The sequence below is a fragment of the Leptosomus discolor genome, chromosome 2, assembly GCF_034619465.1.
Source record: "Leptosomus discolor isolate bLepDis1 chromosome 2, bLepDis1.hap2, whole genome shotgun sequence".
NCBI classification, from domain to species: Eukaryota; Metazoa; Chordata; class Aves; order Leptosomiformes; family Leptosomidae; genus Leptosomus; species Leptosomus discolor.
The window spans coordinates 63139549-63167059 of record NC_141392.1 but is presented as its reverse complement, the minus strand read 5'-3'; the positions used below and the strand labels follow the sequence as shown (position 1 = coordinate 63167059).

At 43.0% G+C, this 27511-nt stretch overlaps 1 protein-coding gene across 1 annotated transcript; it reads right to left on the bottom strand.

Moving 5' to 3' along the window:
- Positions 1–21804: 21804 nt before the first annotated feature.
- Positions 21805–25916, bottom strand: IL22RA2 (interleukin 22 receptor subunit alpha 2). Its single transcript, XM_009952695.1, has 5 exons — positions 25853–25916; positions 24800–24950; positions 23806–23984; positions 22382–22551; positions 21805–21960 (listed from the first exon to the last, which is right to left on the bottom strand). The coding sequence occupies exons 1-5, from the start codon at positions 25914–25916 to the stop codon at positions 21805–21807; spliced, it is 720 nt and encodes a 239-aa protein (XP_009950997.1).
- Between the last annotated feature and the right edge of the window lie 1595 nt (positions 25917–27511).

Genomic DNA, 27511 nt, shown 5'->3' with positions numbered 1-27511 from the left:
TAAGTGGAGAAGACTGAATCTGGATAGTTTATACTGTCAGGGCACTTCGTCACACATGTCATAAGACTGGAGCCACCACACACAGGGCAGGGTTCACTGCAGACATGTAGACTGAATGGCCATCACACAGGTCGGCATGCATGGCACGTCCAGAATTGTACTTAAAAGTGTGCTTGCTGTGGGGATCACCTTTCACACCATGGCCTAACTTGGCGTGGTTAGCCCAGGCAGCACTGCCACCTAGGAATTACATGTGCAAAAATAAGTGCATATTCAAGTAACCATGAATAAAGAAGCCATGCATTTAAAGGTTTCACCATAATGTAATCAACGGAGATGTTATGTTGCTCTGTTACACCCCCTGGGAACAGAGTGGAAAACATCCCATTCAAAGTGATAATGATGTGTTATGATAATATAACAAAGAAAAAGAAAAACATTGCAAATACTTAATAAATCATAAGAGACAGCTGAAACAGCCATTCAAATGGTTGGAGAAGGCTTAGTCCCATATAAATAATGAACGGCTTCTCATGTATGTAAGAGGGAGCGGTGCCACTGTAGCAGAGTTTTGTTAAGGAAGGAGAGATGCCCAAAGGCAGGGTTTTGTCCTAACAGTGGGTAAAAGTGCTTCTCAGTGGAGCAGGAGCACACACGCCTGGTATGACATGGTACTTCCCAGCAGCTGTTTCGAGCTGCAGCGCACACCTGGAATGTGGCTGTTTGCATTAAAGGGTAGCTGGGTGCTGTTTGGCAGAGGAGGTGCCATGGCTGGCTGCGACACAGCACCTTACTTGAGTCAGTAGTGTTTGCTGGTTTGCAGTAGAAGTTTGAGGGTGCCTGAGACTCAGCAGAGGCAGAAGACCTTTGGCACTGCAATGTTGAACGCTGCTGTAGCACAGCGAGCAGGTCAGGAGGGTGGACTTCCCCCTGGGTCCCTCTGTCCGTTCTGAGTGGCAGCATGGTGAGTACCCAACTTGAGGTTCACAGGAGCTGGAGAGGGCCCTAAGAGGTGGTCCAATGGGTGCTGAGTGCCTCTGCACCACGAGTCTGGCCTCTCTCCGGGTTAGGGGTGAGCTGTGCGTCTTCACTCTGCAGGTACAGTGAAACCTGACCCTCCAGGATAATGGTCAATAAAACACTGAATGTTGAAACATATACATCCTGCTGAGAGTGTTTGGCACCTGCACAGACATTCCATCCTGGGTAAAGAAATTTAACTCCCTCACATCTTAAGTGGGTATGGTTCTTTCCGGATCAGTTGCCACCATTTCTGTGTTTGAATGAACTCAGCACAGAGTGTCACAGAATCAGAAGTGTTGGTTGAAAAAGTTAGATAGTAGAATCATAAAACCATTTATGTTGGAAAAGACCTTCAATGAGTCCAACCATTAACCTAACACTACCCAGTCCACCACTAAACCACGTAATCAAACCACCTGCGTTGGCATGGTCCAGCCTCCCAGGTTTGGCATAGTTTGAACACGCTTTGTTGCCTGGGCTCCTCCTGAGCACACATTTCCGATAGTCTTGGGTCAGAAATGTGTGCTTGGGCATCACCTGTCAGCAAAGGCAGGGATAGAACTGGACAGCTTCAAGCATCTCGTCATCCTGTACAAGTCAGGCTGACTTGTTCTCCTGAATCTAAACTGCTCCTTGGTTGCCAGGAGGGAGGTTTGGCTGGCCTATGGACAGCTGTAGTTGGAAGTAGGTACTAATGAACACGTGCAGAGGAAATTGGGGCAGGTCATTCATGAGGACAGCAGTAAAAACGAAAGATTTAAAAGGATGTTGAAATATGGTCTTTAGCTGGAACAGGGTTACCAGGAGGGGTGTCCCCTGCATTACTGCAGCAAAAAGGAACCGGGGAGACTCTAAGGTGTCTCAGCATCATCTGGTGGATGTAAAAGAACAGGTAACGTGTTTTGTGCTGGTTCCTGCAAAGTGTGATACGAAGCCAAGTACCCTGATGGCTACCTCTCCTGCAATGTGGACTCTCTGAGATTATTGCCTAAGTCCAGCCTGCGTTTGCTGTGTCTAGAGGTAATAAGAGAGTAGGGCATTTAAAGTAACTGGACAAGTGCTAATTGGCCTAGAGTTTTAATAAAGCTCCTTGGATTTGTCTTTCATGATTATTTTTCTTTACCATTAAACTCCCTGACTGCAATAAGGTTTTGCCTCCAGTATTCTGATAATGTTTTGGATCCAGTTTAAGGAGGTGATTTACTGTCTTTCAGCTAGTGAAATCCCTCATGAAGCCTGCAGCTGGATGTCTCAGGACAGTCACACCCATGTGATCATGTTTCTTAGGAACAGGACACGACTCACTACTCCTTGAAGACAGCTGGTAATTTGCAAATATATTGGTAATGATCACAGGCATCTTACTTGTGGACAAACAAGGGAATTGTAAAAAATTAATAGATTAATTATTAGTCTGTATTCTACTGCCATTGTATGCAATAATTGTTACTATGATGCAAGCAAGTTCCTTGAAACCTATGGGAGTGGAATGTGATTTTGAAGCTCACAGAAGCAGCAACACAGTGAATGTATGCGTACGGAGAAGTTTAACACTCTGAGTTTAATGAGTCTACCGGTTAGAAATTAGGAATATGAATCACAGCCTTGTTTTTTAGAGGCTAGAGGATGAATTTGCATTTATAGTAGTAACAGCGATAACCTAAATGGAAATTTTGCTTCCATTACAGCTGTTCAGAAAATGAGCAAATCTCATAGCTTCTGAATAAAGTTTATGTTGATTTTCTCTTCTCTGCTGAACTCCAGTATCAGCCTATAAACCCTTGAAATCAAGTTTTTACAAATAGTTTGTTGTTGTAGGAAATTGAAAGAAGAAACAAGTAGCCTATGAAGAAGCTGTAATGGTATAATTTTGAAAGCATTAGCTGTAACTCAGACTGTTAACTTCTGAAGAAAACGAGCATTATTGCTACTTGATTTCCATGCAATGGTAAAGAAATCAATATGACCACACAAATGTTCAATAGCATGAATACTTGAGTCATTGTAAATTCTATTAAATCTGTTTTTTAAAATGTCAACAGTTCACTCTCTGCAGGAAACTGCAACAACTGCATTACATTTATCAACATCTATGTCATACAAAACACACTAGAACATCTTAGCTTTAGAAAAATAAGTGCTAAATTTGTATATGCTACAAAAATATCAAAGAGTTTAAAGATAAATTTCATTTGTAGTTGCTTACTATACCAGCTCTAATTAAAAAAAAAATGAATAGAAGAATATCTGTATTCATTGCTCTGGAAGCGTTATTTAGGGAAGCTGTACTCAAAAAACCATCAGCTTACATTTAAAATTATTGAGAATGGATTTGTGGGCTAAGCTGACTTCTCTTCTTTGCTGTTTGATGTGAAGAACTGTCATTTGTTTTTCATTTTTGCCTTTCCACATAGACAATCCTTTGGTTTGTGACTAACAAACCTCCTGCTCTCAAAAGCTTACATGCCAGTTTGAGAGTGATTCCTGATTTCTGCTGGACTTGCAGAAAGCCAGCGAATGTTGTTGAGTTCACATTTGCCTAACTGTGTGCATTTGACTTTGTAACAAAGTGGTTTATTCCTGTAACCCACTCTGTCACCATAGGTTTTGGTGCTCAGTTCGTATGGAGTTCACTCATATGGCTCTTTCTCAGTGCAAAGGTTTGCAATAGACTAATCCATGAAGAGGTGTTGAAACTCCTCCTGCTAATCCCCTGTTATGCTGTTATATCAATTACTTTCATCCCATAAAATATTTTCGCAACTGAAAGTGGAAATGTAGTTAAAAATCTTTTATAAGGACACAGCAGGACTTCATCATTTGCTTTTTCTTTAGAAGGCCCATGCCATGAGGTTTCCTCCACATGTACTTTTTTCTGAGATGGAATCGCTTTCTCAACCAGGAGTCTTAGAGTAAAGGTTAGAGTCTCCTACCTTGCTTAGATAGATATGTCGTCTCAGGATGGGCTTCTAGCGTACAAGGTTTTTTCTCTATCAGTACCCTTGCTGCTTTCCCTCTTTTTGAAATGTCCAAATGAACTAAAAAATTTACCTAACAAGCAACTGGATGTCACCATTTTCTCACAACATCTGCTACGCCTTTTTACTGCAGTGTTGTAACTCTTGTGGATGGCAAACGAACCTGTAATGTGAGCTTAAAGTCAAGGCAGACTGCGATACTGCATCCCTAGCAATGAGGTCCTTGGGGACTCACTTTGAAATTAAACTAAAGTAATTTTCAATATGGAATCATTTTATTGTGTGGGTGCATCTGCACATAAACTTTACATTGGGTTCTGAACAGCATATAAAGGCTTGCAAGAGATAAATTAGACTAAGTAAAGCACTCATCATTAATCAGGGTACTAAACAAGCATGAGCGCTAGAGAATGAACACAGCTGCCACTTCATTTATCTTGCTGTCAGAAGGTAACTCTCCTACAGAGAGAAGCCCAGAAGTGGTGGCTTAGGGTCTTTTGTGTGTCTCAGCTTGCAGAGGACATATATGCTCAGATATAATAAATACATATCTACAACACATGCATATATGTTTTTATACACACAGACAAATATACCATACATAAGCACATTTTTGTTCTGGTGTGTGTATATTGATGTATGTGTTCTCAATAGTCCTAAACGCTAGTTTTGAGCTGAAAAGTGAGTGATATGCCTCTTTATTTCTGTTCACACTGAGTATTCTAACTCAATAACAGAAATCTTGGCTATAGTCTTACTGTAGAGTTATCAATCCCCCCCCTCATGAAGGTAGTAAACCCTACTTTCTCATTTGCTTTGGGGAAAAAACAGATAAGTGAAGTACAAGTCACTGAAAGTCTTCAAGTGTTATTTTTATAGTAACTTCTCTGCTGTCAAGGGATATTTTGAAGACAAGCTAACCAATGGCTTGTCAGATACTAAGTTTACAGGGCAACAAACTCCAGTGGCTGGTCTTCCTTAGTCTGACCTTTTGCATGAAAGCAATAAATCAGCTAGCCTTCCATGCCTCTCGTATTGTCCTGAGCTCTTGGGAAAAGGATGATTGAATAGGAAGAATTAGTGCTGCTGCATAGGATTTAGCATAATGGACAGATCATTAACCTTTTAAGTCTGGTATCCTGGCTTCTGCACTGGCCTACCATGGCTGCTTCAAGTAAGCAAAAATCTCCGTACATTGCAGGGATGGTTTGTGCAGGGAAGGGGAAAGATTTCCCAGGCCAGAGTCATGAGAATGAGGATGTGTGCCTCAGGTTTGCAGTTTCCTGTACCTCAGCCAAGAATTTGCAGGAGAAAAATACGACATCACCTAAGAGGACAGAGATATTAATATGCAGCACTCTGGTAGCTGATAATATTAGATGCTTAGGTTACCATGCCCTTGAGTATCCAGGACATCTGCAAGAACAGGTATAGGAAGACCTATATGTTACAGGAAGACCTGAAGTCTCTTTTGCAGTGGCAGCTAGAGGCCAAGCAGGATACCCCCAGTACCTAAAATGTACTTGCTGCCCTGATTTAGGTAAGTACATCCTGCCCCAGGTGTATGTTCATAGTGGAGTCCTATTAAAATTGGAATTAATGAAACTTCTAGTCTCCTGTGTGATGTTTGGTCTGAAACGGGCTGCTCAATTGTATGACTTCAACTCCATTTGATTTGAACTTACCTCATAGGATGTGTTTCAACATTGGAAAACATAGGTCAGAGGACTCAGCTTGACAGGGCTTCCTGTAAGAGAAAACAGCTAGATGTGGACAAAGATAGGTGGGTGACGCATAATCAGATCAACCCCAAAAGTACCCATCAGCTAAGTGCAATCTTAATTTCTGGTAATATTGATGAGCCCACACTGAAACCATGTGTGCATTACATAGTTCATCTCTGTAAAATCCTAGACATTATGGTCCAGGATCTTTAATTCATGTCTTAGCGACACCCCACAGTGATCATTACAATGCTTTGTATGTCACCTTGCCATCTGCCTACAGAGAGAAATTACAGTCCCATTGCATTGTACTGTTGGGACCATGCTAAAAGGTTAAGAAAATATCTGAGGAGTTTTCTGCTTGATAGGTGCTGTAATGATTTCTCAAATAATAACAAAGGTAGCAAGCATGCCAGTTTGAGCTGACTTACACCTCACATTCACCATCTCCTGGAAATCTCAGCGACATTCTGTACTTCCTCCTTTCTTACTGTATGTTGATGACAAGCAGCAATAGCACAAGGGGTCAGAGCGACAGGCTGACTTTGAAGGAACTGAGAACAGACATAAACTTGTTTCCAGCTGTGGTGACACCTCCTTCCAGCAAATCACATGGCAAAGTGGGGGATTTACAAATGGACAAAGCTGGAGACTGACTGGGATGCCAAGACTGCCTGCTTCAGAGGTGATCAAGTATCCAGTCAGCTATTTGGCTGCCTGGATTGTGTGCTTGTTCACAAAACCCTGTAAAAAACCTCCAGACATATATTAGAAAGAGGTTTCTCTTTCAAAAATTGGCTTGTTCATGACTAACCCAAATCTCATGTTTTATTATTATTGCCTTTATATAGTTCCCTGAGCTTTGTTATGATCAAACAGTAGTTATACTGTCACTTGCCCATTGCCTGACAAATCTCACCTCAAGAAATCTTCAGTGATAGGTACTGTTTCTGTATTACACCCAAGTCATGTCCTTACTGGTCTGGTTTCTGCTTTGGAAAAGTTTTTGTCAGTTTTACTAACAGTGTAAAACCAAATCATTTAGATAGCAATAAGCATCGTAAACATCTGAGTTTCTACCAGTTATCTTCTGTCACTGGCTCTATGTGTACTCATAGTGTAAGAGGTTTCACCACTGGAGAATCAGAATTTCAGCTTCTACATCTGCTTTGTGGACTGTTAATGTAGTGAAGCAGGGAGGGAGTCGAGGACCTGTTTGTCACATAAACAAACCTGAAAAAATTCTCAGAGTGTGGACCTAGTTATAAGGGGAAACTTGACAGGTTTAAAATTCACAGATCACCCACTGAAACTACCCTGCATGGACAAGGTGTGAGCGTCAAGAAACCAGAGGACTGTCACATTGTCACTGCCTGAGTTCCGCAGTCGGCCAGGCAGCAGGGATGTCCGCTGCACTCCCCCTTCCGAGGACAGGCAGAAGTTCAAGAGGAAAGCGAGGCTTTCTGCCTTTTCGAGTTTCTTTGGAAAGATCGTGGACACTGTGTGTAATGGCCAGATTTTAAATGCTCACAGAGTTTTCAAAGCACGTTCTCATTTTCAAGCATTTAAGTGGTATGATTTTCAACCTGACACTCACGTGTATCCATAGTGCAAATGGCAAGATGCTCTTATGTGGTCAGCAGTGGTGGGGTAGGTTGCCTTCTCTGGGTGACCTAGCCTCCTCCCGTCTGCTTCCTGCAGAAGGTTGTTAGTCAGGGCATGGCTCGTGTAAGCCTTTGTCTAAAAAAGCCTTCTGCACTTCTGCCAGGGCTCCATGGGGTAAGGAGACAAACAGGATTCACACATTGCAACGTTCAGCATTGCCCCGTTCAGCATTGTAATATTTAATTTCTAGGCATTGTGCCTAGCACGGTGCCCGATCTCAGGTGAAGTGCCCGGCTTGCTGGGGAGGTCTCACTGCTGTTACCATCTCTTTCTTATTGCCCTACTCCCACGCTGGAATTTGTCTGTGTCTTGCCTCTCTTGTTATAGTCTGATCTGTTGGTATTCCCTGACTGCTGCTTCCTTGCCCTACCCTTGCCTTCCTGGCATGCTGGAGAGCCTGGATGGAGCCTGAAGATCTCCCTGCAGCAAGCTGTGGAAAGGGAAAGGCAGCAGTGCAGGGCCTTCAGCTCACCCCTGCTGTTTGCAGGGCCAAGAGTCCATGGACGCTGGAGGGATGCTACTGCTCCCCTACGGTGCAGCCTTTAGCACAGCCTGAGAGGAGCTGCTGCACCGCCAACTGCTCATCCCTCCATGGCTACTTGGAAGGTAAAGATGGGTGTCACCGAAGTCAGGCTACTGGCACTGTGGCTGTGCCAGGTGGGCTGCCCCTGTCCCTGCTGGGCTCCCGGAGGGGTTGAGTGGGCTCCTCTGGGATGTGGGCATTGACTTGTACAGACCAGGAGGGTGAAACTGGGCTGCAATGGCCAGGTAGATGTGTGTTGCCTGGCAGGGCTTTCTCTAGTCTCTGCAGTAACATAAAATACCAAAATAATTACTAGTGCAGGGGAGCACAGTACTATGTGAGCAGCAGAAGCACTGGGCTGTGAAATAGCTTTTTTCAACTTTTTCATCTCTCGCCACGGAAGTTGTAAATGTATTAAAGAAATGCTTATTTACACTTTCTCACCTCAGGTGCACTTCGAGTGTTTTACAGATAATGCTTTTTATTTTTCTTGTGAGTAAGCTTCAAGCCATTTGGTATTTGTATCTGTATTTGTTCTGGCAAATGACATTTATGCCAGGATAGAAAGGAGAATTATGCGTGAGGCAGCGGTAGGGATGTGAAACAACTTTGTCAGGTGCCAGCAGCCATAGAAAAATTATTCCTTTTACTATAGGTAATAATACCACATGTAGTTGACTTTAGGAAATATTTCCTAGTAAGAAGAAGAGGCATTGCCTGCTTATTTCTGTAGATTGCAAGTTTCTTGCAGAAAAAGTCATGGCTCTTCTGTAGCTGTATATTCCCCTGTGCCTGAGGAGACAAGTACTGTGCGAGGTACAAATAAATTCACTTCAACATGAAGTTCAGCAAAGTAAAAACTGCTGCTGCTCCATGCAATTCACTTACTATATAATAGTGCCATTGGTAGGAATGTGTTTTTAATTACAACAGAGGTTAAAAAGTCAGGACATAGCTGTTAAAACATCTCAAGACGTAGATTGGGAATCCACGTTTTTGGTGACCTGAGAAGCAAATGAGTGGGCATTTTCTGCCGAAGTAGGAAACATACTTTTTTGTTCAGTGAAAATGTTTTGCTGCTTGTTTAGTATTTTCTTCCAAGTAGCAAAAGAAGGGATGTGTATTTAGTCATTCAGGGTGGACTTAGAGAAAGAAGCACCATGTCTGCTGCTGAGCCAGCTGTTCTGTAGCTTTCTGCATCTTTTGAAATGCAACATGCCAGAATGGATATTTCCCCTTAAAATGACTTGGCACTTATGATTCAGTCTGGCTGTTAACCGCTGAGTCTGTTGACTGTCATATAAACATCATCATTATCTTTATTGCAAAGGAAGACGTTTGTTTAAATTTGACATTCATGTGTTTTTGAGTGACAGGCAGTGACACAGCAGACTAGTATTTGAGATCCTCAGAGTAGAGAAACCAAGGTCCAGTTCCCTGCACTGCCCATAATCTTAGCAAATTGCTTAGTTCAAAGGTGGTTGGGTTTCTGTATATCTTTACAAACATCTCTGAATATCTGTAGAGGAGATTAGAGCCCTTCCCTGTTTCACAGGGATACTGAAAAGATACACGCATTAAAGGTTTTAATGCACTCTGAAACTAGGGGTATTTAAGGAGTAAATCCCATTGAAGTCAATGGTTTCTGTTGTCCACAGGAATGTGTTTCCTTTTACTTAGGATATGTGAGCTCTGCTAGCTTGCTGTTTAAATGAATGTGATCCCTGTGGTCATACAAAGAGGCTCCATGTTTGAAACTTTTCTGATAGCCCAGAAAGAAGGTTACAACCAAGTAACTGCAGAAGTCTTCCATCTCATGCAGCTGATGGTGTGGTGGAACTGTGATTGGTCAACCTTGATTCACATCGTCCTTTACCCCTGCCACAACTGTTCTCTGGTTAGGATGAGTTGTAGCTCTCTTGTACTAAGTCTGATTCTTGTGATTCCATGGATGGAAAGGCTTCCTAAGCCCATGCTAGAGGGAAAAATTAGTATCAGAAATCATTAGAGGGAGGTGACAATATTTTATTATGAATGGCCTAGAGCATTTGCTGGGAAGACAAAGGGGGAGTTCCACCCAGTGACGAAATTACGTTGGGAAAGAGAATCACATGATGACCAGGCTCACAGTATGTTTTCTTATTTGAAAAGGCTGAAGTTGTTAAAACTGTGATTCTGAGCTCTACAGACTGAGGAGGTCCTGCCTGACTGCCTGTCACCATGGCCAAGGGGACTTTCAGTCCAGATGACTTATTCATTGCCACAGTTCTGGGAATTATTTTGCCTGCATACTCTTTATCCTCTGAAAATGACGTGTCTCAGGTCACAGCTTGTGCCCGAACTTTCTTTCCAAAAGCATCAATGATATAGGAAAGATTATTCAACTGAGTCATTCAGGGATAATTTTTTGGAAAACAAAGAGCTTTCTGGATGGCCAAAATCTCAGAGGTTGGAGACCTCCAAATGCACAGCTGCGGCTTTGTGGCGTGTAGGGTTTTCAGCTCTGCGTTCAAAGACAGGGAGGCAATCTGCTCTGCCTCTCCACAGCTGGATGAGACTTTTCACTATGCTAAGATGTGGAAACGACTCAGTTGTTCCAGATACCATGGCTGGAAGCATTGGAAGGATCCAGTGGCGAGGTCTTGCTTATATGTTTTCTCATGATCCTTGTTCCTGTCCTCAGTCTGGGACTAAGGCACCCAGACTTTTCTGTTCCTCAGCTAGAGGGAGAAGAATAGCAGAGTAGCTTATGGTCACAGAAGCAATGAAGGCATTGCATTACTTGTGTCTTGCCACAATATGTCAGTATAATCCTGTGTATGGTTCAGCCAGACTGTTCTCTTTATAGTTCCCTGGTTTATTTAGAAAATGTTGCCTTCAGATTTGGGACTTGCTGCTGTTCTTTCCAGCTTGGTTTGGGGTTTTGTGGTTTTTTTTTGTTTGTTTGTTTTGTTTTGGGTTTTTTTTGGGTTTTTTTTGTTTGTTTGTTTTTTGGGTTTTTTGTTTTTTTTTAAATCTGTGGAGAAACAGCTGTGTGCACTGAGTAGAAATGTACATCTTCTGAGAAAAGAAAAGCAGACCTGTTTCAGGAACAAAAAACCTACTTAAATTTGTTTCATTCTCAGTTTTTTTATGATTTTTCTTTAAACAAATAAAGGAATTGCAAACATTCATTAAAGCCTCAGTTCTGAAACGCCCTTTTCCAGGCACAGCTCATGCCAAGCTATATAAGCTTAGCAAATACAAAGAAATTGTACTTGTGACTGTGGTTTAATTTTTTTCCCCCCCTTGTATTTTTGAAATGGGGTTTCTCTTTACCAAGCAATTCTGATTTTTCTATGGCAGTGAAACGTTCACATCTGGTGTTTTTACACAGACCATGGCTAAGATGCTGTCTCTAAGCAAGTGAATGCAGATGGCCTATGTCATTCTGTGAAGTTAGCCATCGGATTGTGAAAGCTGGTTCAGATTTTGGCACAGCCTATAGCAAGCAGAGTCTGTCCCTACTTGTGCTCCACAGCCTCTCTGCAATAGCTGGGGTGCCAACCCAGATTTATGATCATCCACATCCATTATGTCCAGTACCACTGACTACTACCTGCTCAGTCCTTACCTGGAAGCTGTTCTTGCCACATTAGTAAATTGCTCGTGAGGGTTAAGTGTGCAGCCCCCAGAATAATGACAGCCAACCAAGATAGCCAAGAGGGAAGAGTGAACCTCTCACTCTTTTCTCCTACTTGGCCATTAAGAAACTGTTAATAGCTCTGGGGATTTCTGTGTTCTCCAGATCCCAAGGATGTCCTAGGACTTGCACTCACTGGACTGGCTGACCTTCTTTCAGTGAGCTTGTCCATGTTGTTCTCCAGCTAACAGAAATGCTTTAGGGCTGGTAGGGACATAATCTGCAGAAGGTCTTGATAGGTGCCTCAAAACCTGTTTCTACGTAAGAAATATTACTATCGATATAGTATATTCATTAATACAAGCAGCTGGTTTCTGTGTTCTGTTGTGCCTGCTTGCAGGTTGCCAACTGGGTAATGTGGGTGTAACATCTTCCAGGCCCTTCTTTTGGCCCACTGGTTGGTCATACTTCAGTCTTCAGCTTGCTCAAGTCTTGAAATTCGTTAGAAATACTAGCACTGCCATTTGGATTGTAAACATTAAACAGGTGGTTTCAATCTTTATTGATTATCGAGGTACACCCTGCCCTTTTCTGCACTATTCACCAGCTAAAATGAAATGCAGAGTGAGGAGTTAATACTCAGTTTGCTACATGTAAACCTCAGTAAGCTCTCTGGACCCTTGTGATAAAAGAGCAGGAGTTTCTTGGGCATTGTTTCTGTTGTTTTGCTCTTTTCTAGCCAGCGCAGCAAGGAATTGAGGTGTTGCAAGGTGTACTTTGTGAAACGTGCATGAAGTGAGCAGGAACCCGACTGCACCAAGGTGGGGGACATTCTTTGGTTTCATATCAAGGTAATGCTGATATGTCAGTCTCTGCTAGTGAAATCACAGGGGTATAACTAATAAGAAGCAGAGGGTGACTGAAGCAACCTCAGCTTCTGATGTGAGTGTCCCTCTTAGGACTGAAGGCTGTGCAGAGCAATGTCCTCTTTCTTACCTCCTGCCCCACATCACAGATGTGTGCTGCATTCCAGGAAGGGTTACTGAGTTATCCTGCTTTCAGAGAAACAGCACCTCATTGAAAGCCTTCCCAAAGGCTACTCATTGGAGTATGAGCTCTGACTGGATGTGTTAGATAAAGATTGATCAGAACCATCAAGGAAAATTTCCATTCCTGTCCCAGTCCAGGAAATTTAGACATGGCATTGGAAATCTCACAGCCCAGAAAATGAAGGACATGGGGATCTGGCCACAGAGAAAAGAAACTTGTTTTGTTTCTTCACTTGAGAAACATAATGTTATGAAAGATATTTCAATAAGGTTTTTTTTCTGTCAGTAAAATTCCAGTTTTTCATTAGAAATATTTGTCTGGAAGTGTTTTCATTGGTCCTGTTCATATGCAGTGCTGGGGCTTATGGAAAATCAACTGAAGGTTGCTGCTATTCAGTTTGCCCTCCCCTGTTTGGCTCATTTCCTAACCTTATACCATAACATGACTGGCTATCACTGGACCTTAAGAGGTCATGTTTCTGGCCATAGCTCACCAGACCAGGTGCTGGGTTCACCAATGCATGGCTCTTTCCTTTGATTGTGTTGATGGCCTAGCTCTAAAATATTAAATATTATTTTTCCTACTTCATCTGGAAGTAGCAGGATTTTTTTTTGTTGTAATGGTCAGTCATGCTAAATAAACAACATAATGTTCCTTTAGATGGCTACTGTTAATAGGAGTTGGTGCTTTCTGCTGTCTTTAATATACAGCAGATATAAAAATTAGGGAAAAATTCTTTCCCAGTCTAAGCCATTTTGGCCAGCTTCACTCCAATGAATCACAGATACTACATTTGCACACACTAAAGGAGTGTGCAGATGCAGTAGCTCTTGCTTGTTTGTGGCTCTGCTTCTTTTTTGAGGTGGTAGCACAGCTTGCAGAGCAAGGAAACCCATGCCTGGAACATATACAATAACAGATCTCCCTTCGTCTCCCAGTTGGACTTCCTCGTCTTGGGGGTGTCCTGCTCAGCTCATCCCACTCTTGCTTGATCCCAGCCTCTTCTGTTTCAAAACTTGAGGACACAAAGTACATTACACTTTATGTCATTGTGTCTCCTGTTATTTCCAAAAATCTATCTTTTTGTGGCAGATATCATTAAGGAGCAAATTGCTGACCTTGTGTGCTCAGGGATGGCATTACGATACATCTTGTTGTGCAGCCGCAAGGGTCTCACGTATTTAACCCTTTTCTGTACTTTTGGCATAATTTTTCATGGTGTTTATGAGAGTGGAGCAATATTTCAGCAGGTGAGAGAATCAGCTTCAAGAAGTATTCAGAGTGAACATGCCATAAACCAGTACCAAACTGGGATCTCATTCAATTTCTGCAGTCTCTTCACATTCACTTTTCAGAGTTTCACTTTTCCTACTCCACTTTCCACAAGATCATTCAAGCGTAAAAGGCATCATTCAAGTGGAAATGTAATCACTCAAATGTAAAGAGAAGGCCCTTGGCGTTACGTGCCCAAGGCACCCTGCAACTCCGATGTATACACCAAGGTTTTCTCATCTGTGTTTCATTCCCATAACCAGGTTTTCTCTTCAGATTTGTTGATGTAACCCTACAAATCATATACACATGACTTCAGGGTTCAGCTTATATCTGGTAACTATCACATTAACATCTCAGTAACTGGAGCAGAGCTTCAATCACCCAAGCATAGATGTGTAGTGCATGTCTGTGGGATGCCCCCTCATGACTTCAGCTGCCACCCCGGGGAGGTGAGGGTCTCACGCAGATTGCTTGCCCTATCTGCCAACCACTTGTTAAGTGTTCTGGAAACTTGGAGGTATCTTAAATGTTGAGGCACGTATGTTGAGGTGATTGAGTCCCACCGTGTCTATGCTTGTTTCCTGAACAGTTGCAATGACTAAGCCTTTCCAGTAATTGCTGCTGCTTCTTCCACTGATAAATTTATCTTGCCAACTTTTGAAATCTTCTTTGGTAATGACTGTTTTCCCTCTAAGATTGCTGCTGAAATAGCTGAAATCGTCTCTCTTAGCAGAATATATAAACATTGTGTCCTCATAGGTGTATCTCCTCCTTGGCTGTCCTCATGTATAAAATAGTTTTGCTCAATAGAAATACAGCACTCCTTTCCCAAGGCAGAAACTGCTTAGTGTCTGTGCTAGCAGCTATACTGTGTTGCTGGCCAAAATGCTTTGCTCCAATTTTGTAAGCTTGTTGATATACACATTTCTGCTCTGCTGCTGCAGACTCTTTGCTTCCCAGCTCCTCTCTGTGCATACTTTGTCTTCTTTCCACGTGCTAGCTGCTCTGCTGTTCTGCAGACTCTTTCTAATTCTTCAAAGCTTAGATCAGCTTTTTCCATCAGTTTCTTCCCCAGATTTTTCTCTCTGATTCTCATTCAACTCAGGGCATGATTAGTGAATTCACAGACCCTCTGAAATGGTTTGATTTAGCAGAGACAACCGTATCGGTTTTCTTTTTGCCGATATCTTTTAGGAGCTTTATTCTTCCCAATGTAAGAACTTATAGTGATAATTTAGCCCAGAAATAAGAGCTTAGCCCAGTCCTATAACAATCACGTGCTTGTCAGCTATTAAATAAACCCAGTGTCCCATAACAAGCAGTGTTAAAAAATACTTGTCTGTTGTTACAAAATGAAAAACTAGAACTTGTGGCTGTTTATTGGAAATAGTTATGATTTGTATGATTTCTTACCCCCCCAAAAAAAACGAAAAAAAAAGCTGTGTCAGAATGACATTGCCTGAAATAAATCAATTTAATGATAATTTTCCAATTGTTCTTTTGTAGGTAAAGCAATTAGCACAATGGCTCTTCAGTGTCATCCTGTTCCTGTGTTTAAAAGTAAGAACATCTCTGAAGAACTTAGTCACAGAATCACAGAATGGCAGGTGTTGGAAGGGACCTCTGGAGAACATCTAGTCCAACCCCCTGCCAAAGCAGGTTCACCTACAGCAGGTCACACAGGACTGCATCCAGGCGGGTTTTGAATATCTTCAAGGAAGGAGACTCCACAACCTCCTTGGGCAGCTTGTTCCAGGGCTCTGTCACCCTCAGAGTGAAGAAGTTTTTCCTCATGTCCAAGCGGAACTTCCTGCACTCCAATTTGTGCCTGTTGCCCCTTGTCTTGTCACTGGGCACCACTGAGAAGAGCCTGGCCCCGTCCTTTTGACACCCACCCTTTAGATATTTATACGTGTTGATAAGGTCCCCTCTCAGCCTTCTCTTCTCCAGGCTAAAGAGCCCCAGGTCTCTCAGCCTTTCCTCGCAGGAGAGATGCTCCAGTCCCCTCATCATCTTCATGGCCTTCCGCTGCACTCTCTCCAGTAGCTCCCTGTCCCTCTTGAACTGTTGAGCCCAGAACTGGACACGGGACTCCAGATGCAGCCTCACCAGGGCAGAGTAGAGGGAGAGGGTAACCTCCCTCAACTTGCTGGCCACACTCTTAATGCACCCCAGGGTACATTAAGTCCTCAGAGTGTGATACCATTGGGCTGCATTTTGTCAGTACTGAGGGTATTTAGGCAACTCATCATCAGATCCCCACTGCCTTAGCGGTTAGAGCACAATATTTAAAAAATTAAAGCTGTTAGTGGGTCTTCAGTATTTACCTCAGATGATAGAGCCTTTTCAGGAGTTCCCTTTTTGAACTTTCCCTGTAAGCATCAGGGCTGGAGCTTCACATTTTCCTCCATCTCAAGCCAGAATTCTGGCAGCAATGTCTGCTTGAGCTGGGCCTTCAGCAGACTCAATGCATAAGACTTATAATAAAACAGCCAGTGATTTCGTCATTTGGGTAATTAAATTTTCAAGTTTTTTTTTCATTGGAAGCTCTTTGTAAAAGATTCTGAAAGCAAGTTGCAAAGGAGACTGTAACTTTCCTGACAATGAACACCAGTGTCATTTCTTTCCCTCTCCTTCTCTTCAGAAATACCCTTGTTTTGTGTACTGCATCCTTTGTGGCAAACTAACTCTCAGGAGTTTGGGGTTTATTTTCTTGTTTCTTCTTTTTTTCTCATCAGACAGATTTTAAAGATTAGTATCTTTGAGGCAAACATTGAAATCCATAGAAAATCCACAGAAACCCCCACCTATTTACAATTAATTCCCTGCAGTTTGGAATACTTGATAATGTCTGATAGATCTGTGGCAAAAGCCAATGTAATTTCATAACAGCACCCCACCCCTTGGCCATGAGAGGAGTGCTTAACTGAGATCAAGTCATGCAAGTAAATAATCCCCAAGTCCACGTCTGATTAGAGCAGATATATGGGACGTATGAACAGGACTGGCCAGATGTTAGACCATATGATAAACACCGAGGTTCATGGTATCATATAAAATTGGGCGTTTATATGGTACAGCTGGCTATGCATAATCTTCTAATTTATAAGGCTGGAGCATCTGGTCCATTGCTGTTGCTCTATCAGCTTTTCCGGAGCCCTTTTCTTGAATTTCTGGTAGTTGGATACTGCTTTTCTGAGTGCCAGTGGAATGGGAAGTTAAAGCCATTTACAGTGGGAGATAAGCTCTTACTCCATCTGACAGAGAATATAATGTTCAGCCATCATAATGAAAAAAAGAAGGGTAGGTCCTTGTGTGATGGGCTCCACTTCACACGAAGATCAATCACTGTGAGCTCTGAAAGACTATTTCTTATTGGCAGGACCCTCAGCCATGACACAAGGACTTGGCCAGATGACACCGTTGCGACAGGCTGTGCCTGTGACTGCAGACAACCCCCCATGATGCGGCAGGCAAGGGCTTACAGAATAGGTTGCACAAGTCCTGCTTTTGTTACAGTGTTTAGTCTTCCCCATCCTATGCCATAGCCCTAGAAGTCCGCGTTTATTTCTCACTTTCCTGAAACAGAAGCTGGCATTTGGCACGTTCTTAGAAAATGCTCTGTAAGTGACTAAAAAAAACCCAAGGGAAAGGTGTCTTCAGCTGGGCCTTGCAAACTTATGGCCAGAAAGAGTCAAGCTGATGATGTAAAGGTGTCCTGTGCTGAGTGGTGTGGATGTGCACTAACCACGGTGGAACTCTGTACCACCCCAGACAGCTCTGGAGAGGTGGACCCACAGCAGATGGTCTTTTTGTGTCCACAAGGAGGAAGGGGAAGGAGGGCCAGAGCTCACTTTTCCAGGTATTTCCAAACTGCAAGAAAGCCCCAGCTGTAGTTTAGAGCCTGGGAGAGCTCCTCCTCTCTTCTCCCCCTCATGGAGACGTAAACAGCATTGCAGCATACAGGCTAAGTCACCAATGAAGTCGTTTTTGAAAACAACAACACTACCAATGCTATCTAGAAGCTGTGGGTGCAGATCACCCCACTGGTATATGCTACAGCAAAGTACCTCTCCCTGCAGAAGCCCATCCTGTGAGCCCAACAGAGCATGTCTTAGGAACATGCTACTACTGCTGATTGTGGAGAAAAAAAGAGAGCACCAGTCATTTTGGCAAACCCTTCCCTGGTAAAATTACATGTCAGAGCAGAGCCAAAAGGAAATTTGAATTTCAAACGGAAAGAGCAAATTGGCTTTTGCAGAACATCATGGGGTTGGCAATAATAAATCCTGGTGCTGTCAGAATGGAAGTGGGTTGCTCCTGCAACTCTTGCATTGCTTCTTGTAAGCCTGCATTGTTGCTGAGGAAGTGAAATCTGGTTAGCAAACGTAATAGTGCAGGATTTCTTCAGACCTTTTATTGTCTTTCCCAGTATAAGTGCTGCATGTTTTGTATAGTTTTAGCAAATTGAAAAACTTTTGGATTTCCAACCTTTCCATAGATCCATAGCATAGTAGCTGCTGAAAGCTTCAGGCACCCCTATGGCTCTGCTTCTTTTTTTTTTTTTTAAACGTCTTCTTGAAGATTGGAGAGCCCTAAACAATTTCATCCTCTGCATCTGACATAGATGCAGTAGCCAGCATTGTCAGGGTCTGTTCGCTGACTAGGGTTAGTAGATGTTACCTTAATATGGCTCTATCTTTGCGTAACAATGGCAACATGAATCGCCCTAAGGAAAGAAATGATTTTGAGAAAGAATTCTTGCAGATACTGTTTTCAGGCTGTGATAACCCACGAGTGGATGAAGTCACCACCGCTGAAATATAAGACAGGCTATTTCTTAACAGTTTGCCTGGATAGTTTTATTGTGGTTCTGCCCAGTTCAAGAGTGATGGCGGGGCAATGCTGGATCTAAGACTTGTCATGGCACTAGGTACTATACAGGTATTTAGTAAGTCCCATTTCCCAAAGAAACTTAGCTAAATTAAGAAAGTGTGTGATATGGGTGGGGTAAGACAAGTGGAAGAAACGGGAGAGGAGCAAAAGGGGAGGAAACCTGGTTTTATGGACTAAATACGTGGACATAGCTAGATGCCTGCAAATATAGTCATTCAAATATATCATGTATTAGAATCAGACTGTGGAAATATTTAATATGTAATACTCTTTTCAATTTTGGTGAAGGTGAGAGTGACCAGCATTTACTTACTGAAGCAGAGCCTCTTCCCGAATGCCAACTGCCAGCATCCTGATGCAGGTCTCAGCAGTGCTGCCTCCAGGTGAGGTGTTAGTGACAGACCATGAAAAATGCTTTGGATGTCGCTTAAGTGAACTCAGGGTCTGTTACTTAAACTGAACCGATCCACCTTTGTGTATGTGAATTAAGGGAAAAATGGAGAGTGATTATGTAACAGGGAACTCCATTTTTCCCAGGGCTTGCTTTGCCCTCTTGTGTCCGGCCCACTCTCACCTCCCCTCATTTAATTTGCAGTAACAATGCAGTTAAGTACTGAGATTCTAATTACTTACAGATCTTGCAGATCTCGAAAAGCCACTTCACTTCTCCATCCTTGTGTGGCTTAGTGGATATCTACCCAGAACTTGACCAAGAAACTTTTTCCCTTGTGAGGTGAAGACTAATCGGAGTAAAGTTGTCACAGGAGATGGTCAGCATTTGTTCACCATTTACTGTGTGATGGTTGAAACAGAGGTCTCTTCCCTTTAGCTGTCTGTCATGGACCAAAAGTGAGGATCTTTTCTGTTTCAGGTTAAATGAGCTCCTGCCTAATCACATACTGGTTTCACTATCAGAAATGTCATGTTGAGGGCACTGTGTGAGTGTGGGGTATACTCCTCTACTGTACAGTTCTTATTTTAAAGAAAGGATACTTTTATCATCTTCTGGTGCAACCTTTGTTCTAGAAGAAATAAAATACCTGAAACCTCTATTTTATGAACTGTATTTTAATTCCAAGGCTTAAAATAGAAAAATCCTAGAAACAATCTTAAGGATATTTTCACAAATGCTTTTTGCGAGTGTTTTTTAATATTACAAGACTTCTTCCTTTATAAATGCTAATATATACCATCGTAAAGTGTAGCATAGGACATACAAAGAATCCTTGGCCTTCGTGTGGCATAAAATGCGATGAATCAAATAATTTAATGCAGCAAAGGTTAATTTAAAAAATATCCAAGTATGTATTCCAGAGATAGACCACAGATTTTGATTTACAGCTGGATCTGCGATGGGAGGCATCTTCTGCCATTACCCCTGTCACTGGGAAGAAAAAGAGAATTGCTGCTGAAGTGCACATTTAAGCTGGATGGTATTCAATTTAACTGAAAATGCAACACATGCCATTTATCCTCATCCCTCCTGTACTTCTGCAGGTTGTTCAGAAGTCCAGCTTTAACCTGAGCTTCCAGCCTTTTACAGTACTGGGAAAACAAGCAAAAATGCAGGAAAATCACCTAGAAACTGTCTCTCTCCTTAGCCTAAACCCACTGACTAAGTCTCAAGAGACCAATGTTATGCATCATATTATGAAAGCAGAGAAAAAGAAAATCTTTTATAGTTAGCATACTGAACTGCCAACAGAAGCACAGGTTCAAACTTTGATGCTTTTCCAGTTTTCCTGTATTACTTCTAGGAAGGGTCCAAATCTGAGCTTGCTAAGGCAAATGACACTGAAGGCAACTTGGGCTTCACTCTGTGCCTTGGCACCTGCAAGGCCAGATTAACAATAAATCTCTCTGCTGTGCATATGATATGTCAGGATAGTCTAGCGGTTGAGGTAAGTAAACAAACAGATCTTTTAGGCCAACTGATTGAGCTAACTCTTGCATTTTGGCCATGGAAACCTGTGAAATTTGACAACTTCTTTTTAAACATATTGCAGCTGAAGAATGGCCATGAAAAAGGACAGGCTCATTTGAACTAAATATATCAGATAAATTTCTGAACAGAATTGCAGAACTTGCAGCAGAATTGCATGTTGACAGAGTTGGAGGTCACTCATTTTCCTGGTTAGTTATTACCCAACATCAATAAAAACTGATGAAAGCAATACTAGGTATAACTGTGTTTCAACTGGATTAGAGTTAATTTTCTTCCTAGTAGCTGGTACAGTGCTGTGGTTTGGATTTAGTGTGAGAATAATGTTGATAACACACTGATGTTTTAGTTGTTGATAAGTAGTGCTTATCCCAAGTCAAGGATTTTTCAGTTTCCCATACTCTGCCAGCGAGGAGGTGCACAAGAAGCTGGGAGGGAGCACGGCCAGGACAGCTGACCCACACCAGCCAAAGGGATATTCCGTATCACAGAACTTCGTGCTCAGTATATAAATGGGGAGGAGTTGGCCAGGAGAGGTAGATCACTGCTCAGGCATTGGTGAGTGGGTGGTGAGCCATTGCATTTTGCATCACTTGTCTTTCCTTGGGTTTTATTTCTCTCTCTTTGTTATATTCCTTTTCACTACAATTACTACTGCTACTATTATTACTACCATTATTATTATTATTTTTGTTATTAAACTGTTCTTATCTCAATCCACGAGTTTTATCTTTTTTTCCAATTCCACCAGGGCAGGGGAGGAGTGAGCAAGTGCTGCATGGTGCTCAGTTGCCAGTTGGGGTTAAACCATGGCAAACTAAGGAAAGGGAAGAGGGAGGTGTTTCTGAGGACTGTGCCAGCGTGCAAATAATTATCCAGCCCATTCCTCTCGTCTCCTTGGCCATATTATTCTTACCTGGTGTGAAACTAGGCGAGAATATGTAAGAACTCTGGCTAATATTCTCATATGGGATGGAAGTTTTAATGCCACGCCCTGTTTTCTTCTTTTGGAGAGTACCTGCCTTTCGTGAGGGGATAGCTTGGCACTTCCAGAGTCATCTCAAGTTGCAACTGGTGACTTACCCATCGCAGAGGTGACAGCTCTGTCACCGCAGCACGGTGCATTGCCTGCTGCTGTAGGCACTGCTGCGGTCCAGCATTGGCACGTATGTTTTAGCCACAATGCAGTAGCTGACTCCAGGCCTCAAACCTTCTATTTTAATAACCTTGTCTTTTCCTTCGTACACCAGGTCTCTGTGTTGCTTCAGAGCGGAGTAAAAACAGCCAGTCAAGCACATTACCCTAGCAAGTGTGTCTGTGAGTAAAGTTTGATAAGACCAGAGGATGCAGAGCAGCACACGAACTTGCACAGTCAATGCATTAATAATTTATTCATGATTTTAAAATGAAATTCCCCCCCAATTCCCTTCCTGTCCCCATTTTTTAATCTAGGTCTGAGTAAGATGCATACTAAGTTGATGGAAAAGAATAAAGGGAGGAATTACAACTCAATTCAACGAAATTCAATTCCTGAAAAATAAGCCTGCTTTGTTTTCAAATACTTGCACAGCCATCAGTGCTCTCACAACCCCAGAAGACTATTTCAACTGTAAAACAAGAATGGTGGGTCCATAATGCCTGTCTTTTCAATGGTAAAGGGTTCATACCTGAATATGCACTTACCTCATCTAGAAAGTTGTTAATTATGAAGACTTGATATAGCAGATCATAATAATTTGTCATCGGTATCTTGCTGCCTTTCTTCCTTTTATAAGGAGAACGTGGAGCCTGGAGCTTTAATATTATGGATTTGTTGCTATGAATCACAGTTACTGTCGGAGGTCCTACCATAGCTAAGGAAAAAAAACAAAGCTATGAATCAATCATAGTTTAATAATGTTTCACAGAATGCAATTTGAAACAATTCAACAATTCAATGGTCTTGTTACCAACAATATATTATGCTATATTTACTGTTAAAGTGCCACTTTGTAAATCCTTGCTTCTTAACGGTTATTGCTTGGGGCATTTTGGGGGTGACACTTCCTGCGTTTGTAAATCTATCTTTGGGACAAACTTTTCAAAATCCCTCAGAGCTGCATGTTGCTGACTGCAGGCTGATCAAGCAAAATGCTTTGGATTTTTTGCCCTGATTCCCCCCTACATTTATCTATGTCCTTGGACTGCATAAAACAGCTCTTTGAACCATTTCAGTTATGCCAAGGATGCAGCTTCAATCATTACTTTCAAATCTTTTGCAATCTGCTTGATTAAACACAGCTAAGGGTTCAAGCTAGTGCCTGCATAGCTGTGCGTCCAGCCCCAGAGATGTGAGGAGACAGGACAGCAGCTGCCCCATGAGTCCCTCCAGGAGGAAGAGATGGCAAAGGGCAAGCTGGGCTGTTGCTGCTGCAAGGTACTACTTTACATCAAAGTTTGTGGTTTCATCGGTACAGGAGGCTCCAAGGTAGTTTGCACTTCAGGGCTGTGAAGTAATCTGCATTGACATTCACAGTTTAATTTTGCACTGATCGGTGAGGCAAAACTGGTTAATTCACAGGGAACTTACAGGTAAGTACATTGGTATGTTCAGTGCTTTGACAGTCCTCCAATTTCTAACATACTGTGGCATTATAATGACTGTACTAACTAAAAGCTTCGCACATGTCCTTTCTGAGTACGCTGCAGTCAGCAAAACATGTAAATGTGAGAAGAATGGTGGCGCCACAGCTGCCAGCTCTCTTCTTCCTTTTCCCCCCAAGCAGAGAACCTTGTGTCCAGTTCTTCCAGCAGCTCTGAAAACAGCTGAAAATAATTTGTGTAGTTCCATGCCTTGAGGAAGAGCTTGAGTTAAAGGGAGCCGGGGACTTCTGATTCCCCAATTGTTGATAAGTGGCTTCTTACCCATAATTGGTTTGTTTTCAAGTGTGGGGAAAATTATTTTATCACAACACTTCACCTGACAGCTATTGACTCACAACTTCTTTTGGTACAGCTCTGTAGCTAGTAAAGGATTACTCATGTTTGCAAATTTTGAGCAGAAATTATGTATTTCATGCTACAGAAAATGCAATTCCTTTCTCAGAGACCCATATGGTTGCACTTACTTTCTCGCCAGGGAGTGAATCTGCAGCTGAGGCTCCAGTTGGAATAGATGCCAGCTGACGCGGCTTTTACTCTACCATAGTAAGGCTCTTGGATGTCAGAGGTCTCATTTGTTAGGTCACAGACATGGTTTTGAATCCCCCAGCAATCGTCTTTGTTTCGCCACGTGCTCTGCCCATACCTATGGAGAAAGAGGAGGAAGGATGTAAGCTTTAGCCATTGCCGATTGGATCTGTACAGTCTGTTTCAACTCGGCAGTACTGGCAAGCGTGCTGCCGTGGAAATTAACTCCCTTCGAATCAATGACAGGGAAGGCTGATGTCATGGGCATTTGGGAGCTACATGTTTCTGTCTTTTCTGAAAGAAACCTACAGCATGGGTCACCAGCCCTGTAGGAAGCCATTGCCTACTTGCTGCTTGGGAGAGGGAGGTGAGCTTTGGCTTAGCCAGTGTGTTCAACAATGGGTGAACGTCGGTTTCCAGCAGCTAATTTCTCAAAGGCAATGGTGACTTCAGGTGCTTACCAGGTGTGCCAGGGGTGGGTGTGTACCTCCTCTGAGGACCAGCCCCTAGTACTGCCTCAAGTTTGCCATGCGAGGCACCCTGCAACACGGTTGCGGGCAAAGTGGGCCACCAAAATACCTTAAATGCCCTATTGCAGAAGTACCTGACCTAGCTAGACCTGCTTCAGGCAGGTGGTTGGACCTGGTGACCTCGAGAGGTCCCCTGCAAACTCCATTTTTCTGCGACCCCATGGTGCAATGAGGGTGCAGTGTCTATTGCTGGCGGCGCTTATTCCCTGCCTGCCTTGGGCTGTTTAGCTGCACCTTATGGGCTATTGATAAGCGCAGCAATGATAGAGCTGGCAGCTGAGCAGGACATGGCTGCTCCCCAGGTATGGGGACAATATCCCATGTCACCTGAGGAATCCCTTTGACGTGCCAAGCAGGGCTCGGCCCCAGCCCAGCAGGAGGCTAGAGTTCCCCCAGTACTTACACTTTATACTGCACAAAGTAGACCGTGTCTCTTGCCTCTTTGGCCCTCCCAGGCTGCCAATGCAAAGTGCTGTTGAAGTTTAACGAACGAAACTCTACCTTCTGCGGCTTAATCAAATCTTGCAGGTCTCGGTTTTCCAAAACTAAAATCACTGCAAATAGTAAGGAATGATATCATAACGTGTTTGTCACAGACAGGCTCCTTCATATTGAAATCGGGGGGTGTTGCTACAGCTCATTTGGTTTCATGACTAGCAGACTGCAGGGAAATTAAATCCTCTGCCTCTCATGTTCAAAACTTTCCAAGTCACAGTCACCAATCTAGCAGTTACACAACAAACATATCTAGTATTATGAAAGGAACACTTTCATGTGGTTTGGTTTGGGGCTTGTTTTCCATTTTTCCTTAGTGAGTTTACTGTTGTGAAAGATGCCTAATGGACATCCCACGAAAAAACCCCTTTGGATCAATTCACAGAGCCTGCAGTAAGCAGCCCTATCAGTAGTTAAAGTCAAGTGCTCTTTCCTCCACATCTCAGCTTTAACCTTCAGGGATTACAGTGGTTTTAACTGTTGCCACAGCCATGTTTATTAGCTCTTGCCTAATAAAAAATAACCTGAGATTCACTGCTTTTCTGGTCTGCACTACTGGAAAAAGCTGCCTGACAATTTTCAAGTCTGTTTTCAAACTGCAACAGTTACTGATGACAGGATCAGTTAACAATCTCTCTGAAGCATCCAAATCCTAACATTTTTCTGGGTTTTGTGACCCAGATGACTGCAGCTTTATCACTGGCGTATCACAGAATGACATAAGACTTGTACTAGTTGAACTGAAGCTGGTAATACAGCCATGAATAAATTTAACGCGCAACACGCTTGTTTTATCTGCATTTCAGAACCTTGAAAGACAAAGTAACAAACTAACTTGGAAGTGACTGGACTTTTGAAACCCACCAAAAAATCCAGAGATTTCTTGAGTCATCCAGAGATTCAATAACAGACCCAGCACCCCCCTCCCCACACACAGAAAGAACAGAAAGCCTTTACTTACTAGTTATCTCATCCTGAAGCAGGTGCATCAGTAAGCAGAGGGAGGAAAGCGTGATCCCCCTCATGCTTAGGAGAGCAGCTCCATGACTGAATAGTATGTCTCTTCCTCTTGGGCATGTCTTATGAGGAAGTAATTGTTCCCCTTATTTACAGCAGTTTCCAAAATCCCCAGTTTGGCTTTGGTTTAATTTAACCGAAAAACGTATCAGCTGCTCTAAATTAAACATAAGCAATTGTTCATACTTGGCAGCTGTGGTCACTCTGAGGTTTGGAACGAATTATGAAGTGAAACAGAACGAAAAAGGTCCTTTTTCTTTTTTTTAGCACTAATTCCCAAATGATGTCTGGCAATATTGCTTTATCCCATAAATTTGTCACACAATTTTCTTGCTTGCCATGCTAGCATTTTATTTATTTATTTATTTATTTTTCAGCTCACTAGTCTCTCAGAGCTCAACACAAGAAATTTCGCTGCAAACAGGTAAAAGACCTACCCATGGAATGACATCTGACTTGGTGGCCTGTCTTTGGGTTGAATGCACGTGGATGGAGTTGCAGGTGTGATCGCAGCAGGACGTCATCTAGGAATATACCATCAGAGGAATGAGAGGCCACGAAATCGCTGCCAGCCCTGCCATTGGGCAGCGTGTCCACACCACGCTGGCTGCTAGAGAGATGCTGGGAAGCCAGGGCAGCTGCAACACTGCCAGCCTCCGGGCAGGGAACAGGGAGGTGAGCCCAGCTTATTGGGCCAAAGTGCCTCTCTGCGTTGGACTTTCAGACTGGCAGGAGTCATACGCAGCCGACTGGTGCGGGTGTGCTGTGACGCTGTCTGTGCAAATATTGGAGTTGGTCGCCACTGTCCTTTGAATTCTGCCTTTCCAACCTGCGCATCCCTGCGAGCCTGACCCTGGGCTGGGGATGCCGGGGCACCCCAGTGAAAGTGATCTCACTTCGTGCTTTTAGATGCTTTAATGCCACGCGTATGCCCGCCTGGTGGGAGCCAGGTCTTGTGCTTCTGGGCTGTACAGAAAGCTCAGCCAAATCAGTGGCTGGTGGTGAACGTGGTGCTGCTGGAGGCAGCTGGGAGCCTGCTGGCCCTCCTGCCCAGCCTTGCCCCTCACTCTTCCATCCCCAAAAGCTCCCCGGTGCTGACATACACATGTACTTCACTGCATCTGAGCAAAAGTCAGGATGCATTTTCCTTTTGCAAGCTCACATTGACAAGCAAGAAGAGAAAACACAAATTTTTAACAACATAGCACAGCACCACGTAACGATGCCCACCAAAGAAATAATAGACATGAAGACTAGCTGTCTGCAGAAATAAAAATTTGCCTAACAATCATTACTTTGGGAAAGGTGAAAACAAAACTCCTGTCAGGTCAAAAAAGTGCAAGCTCTGGCTCAAATGAAGGTATTTTTTTATTTAAAGGCGACTGGTTATACTCCGCAACCTGGACACCACCTAATCAAGAAGGTGGCCTTGGCCAGATTCATGGGCACGGGCTCTCAGTTCAGCTGACCACCTCTAGCACCGAACCTGCAGCAGATCTATTAAAATGCTAGATGTGTAGCTTTGATAATTAACTAGTTAACCCAATTAAGGGAATTAAAGAACTGAGAAGAAATGCGGAAAAAACCCCAAAACCATAACGGA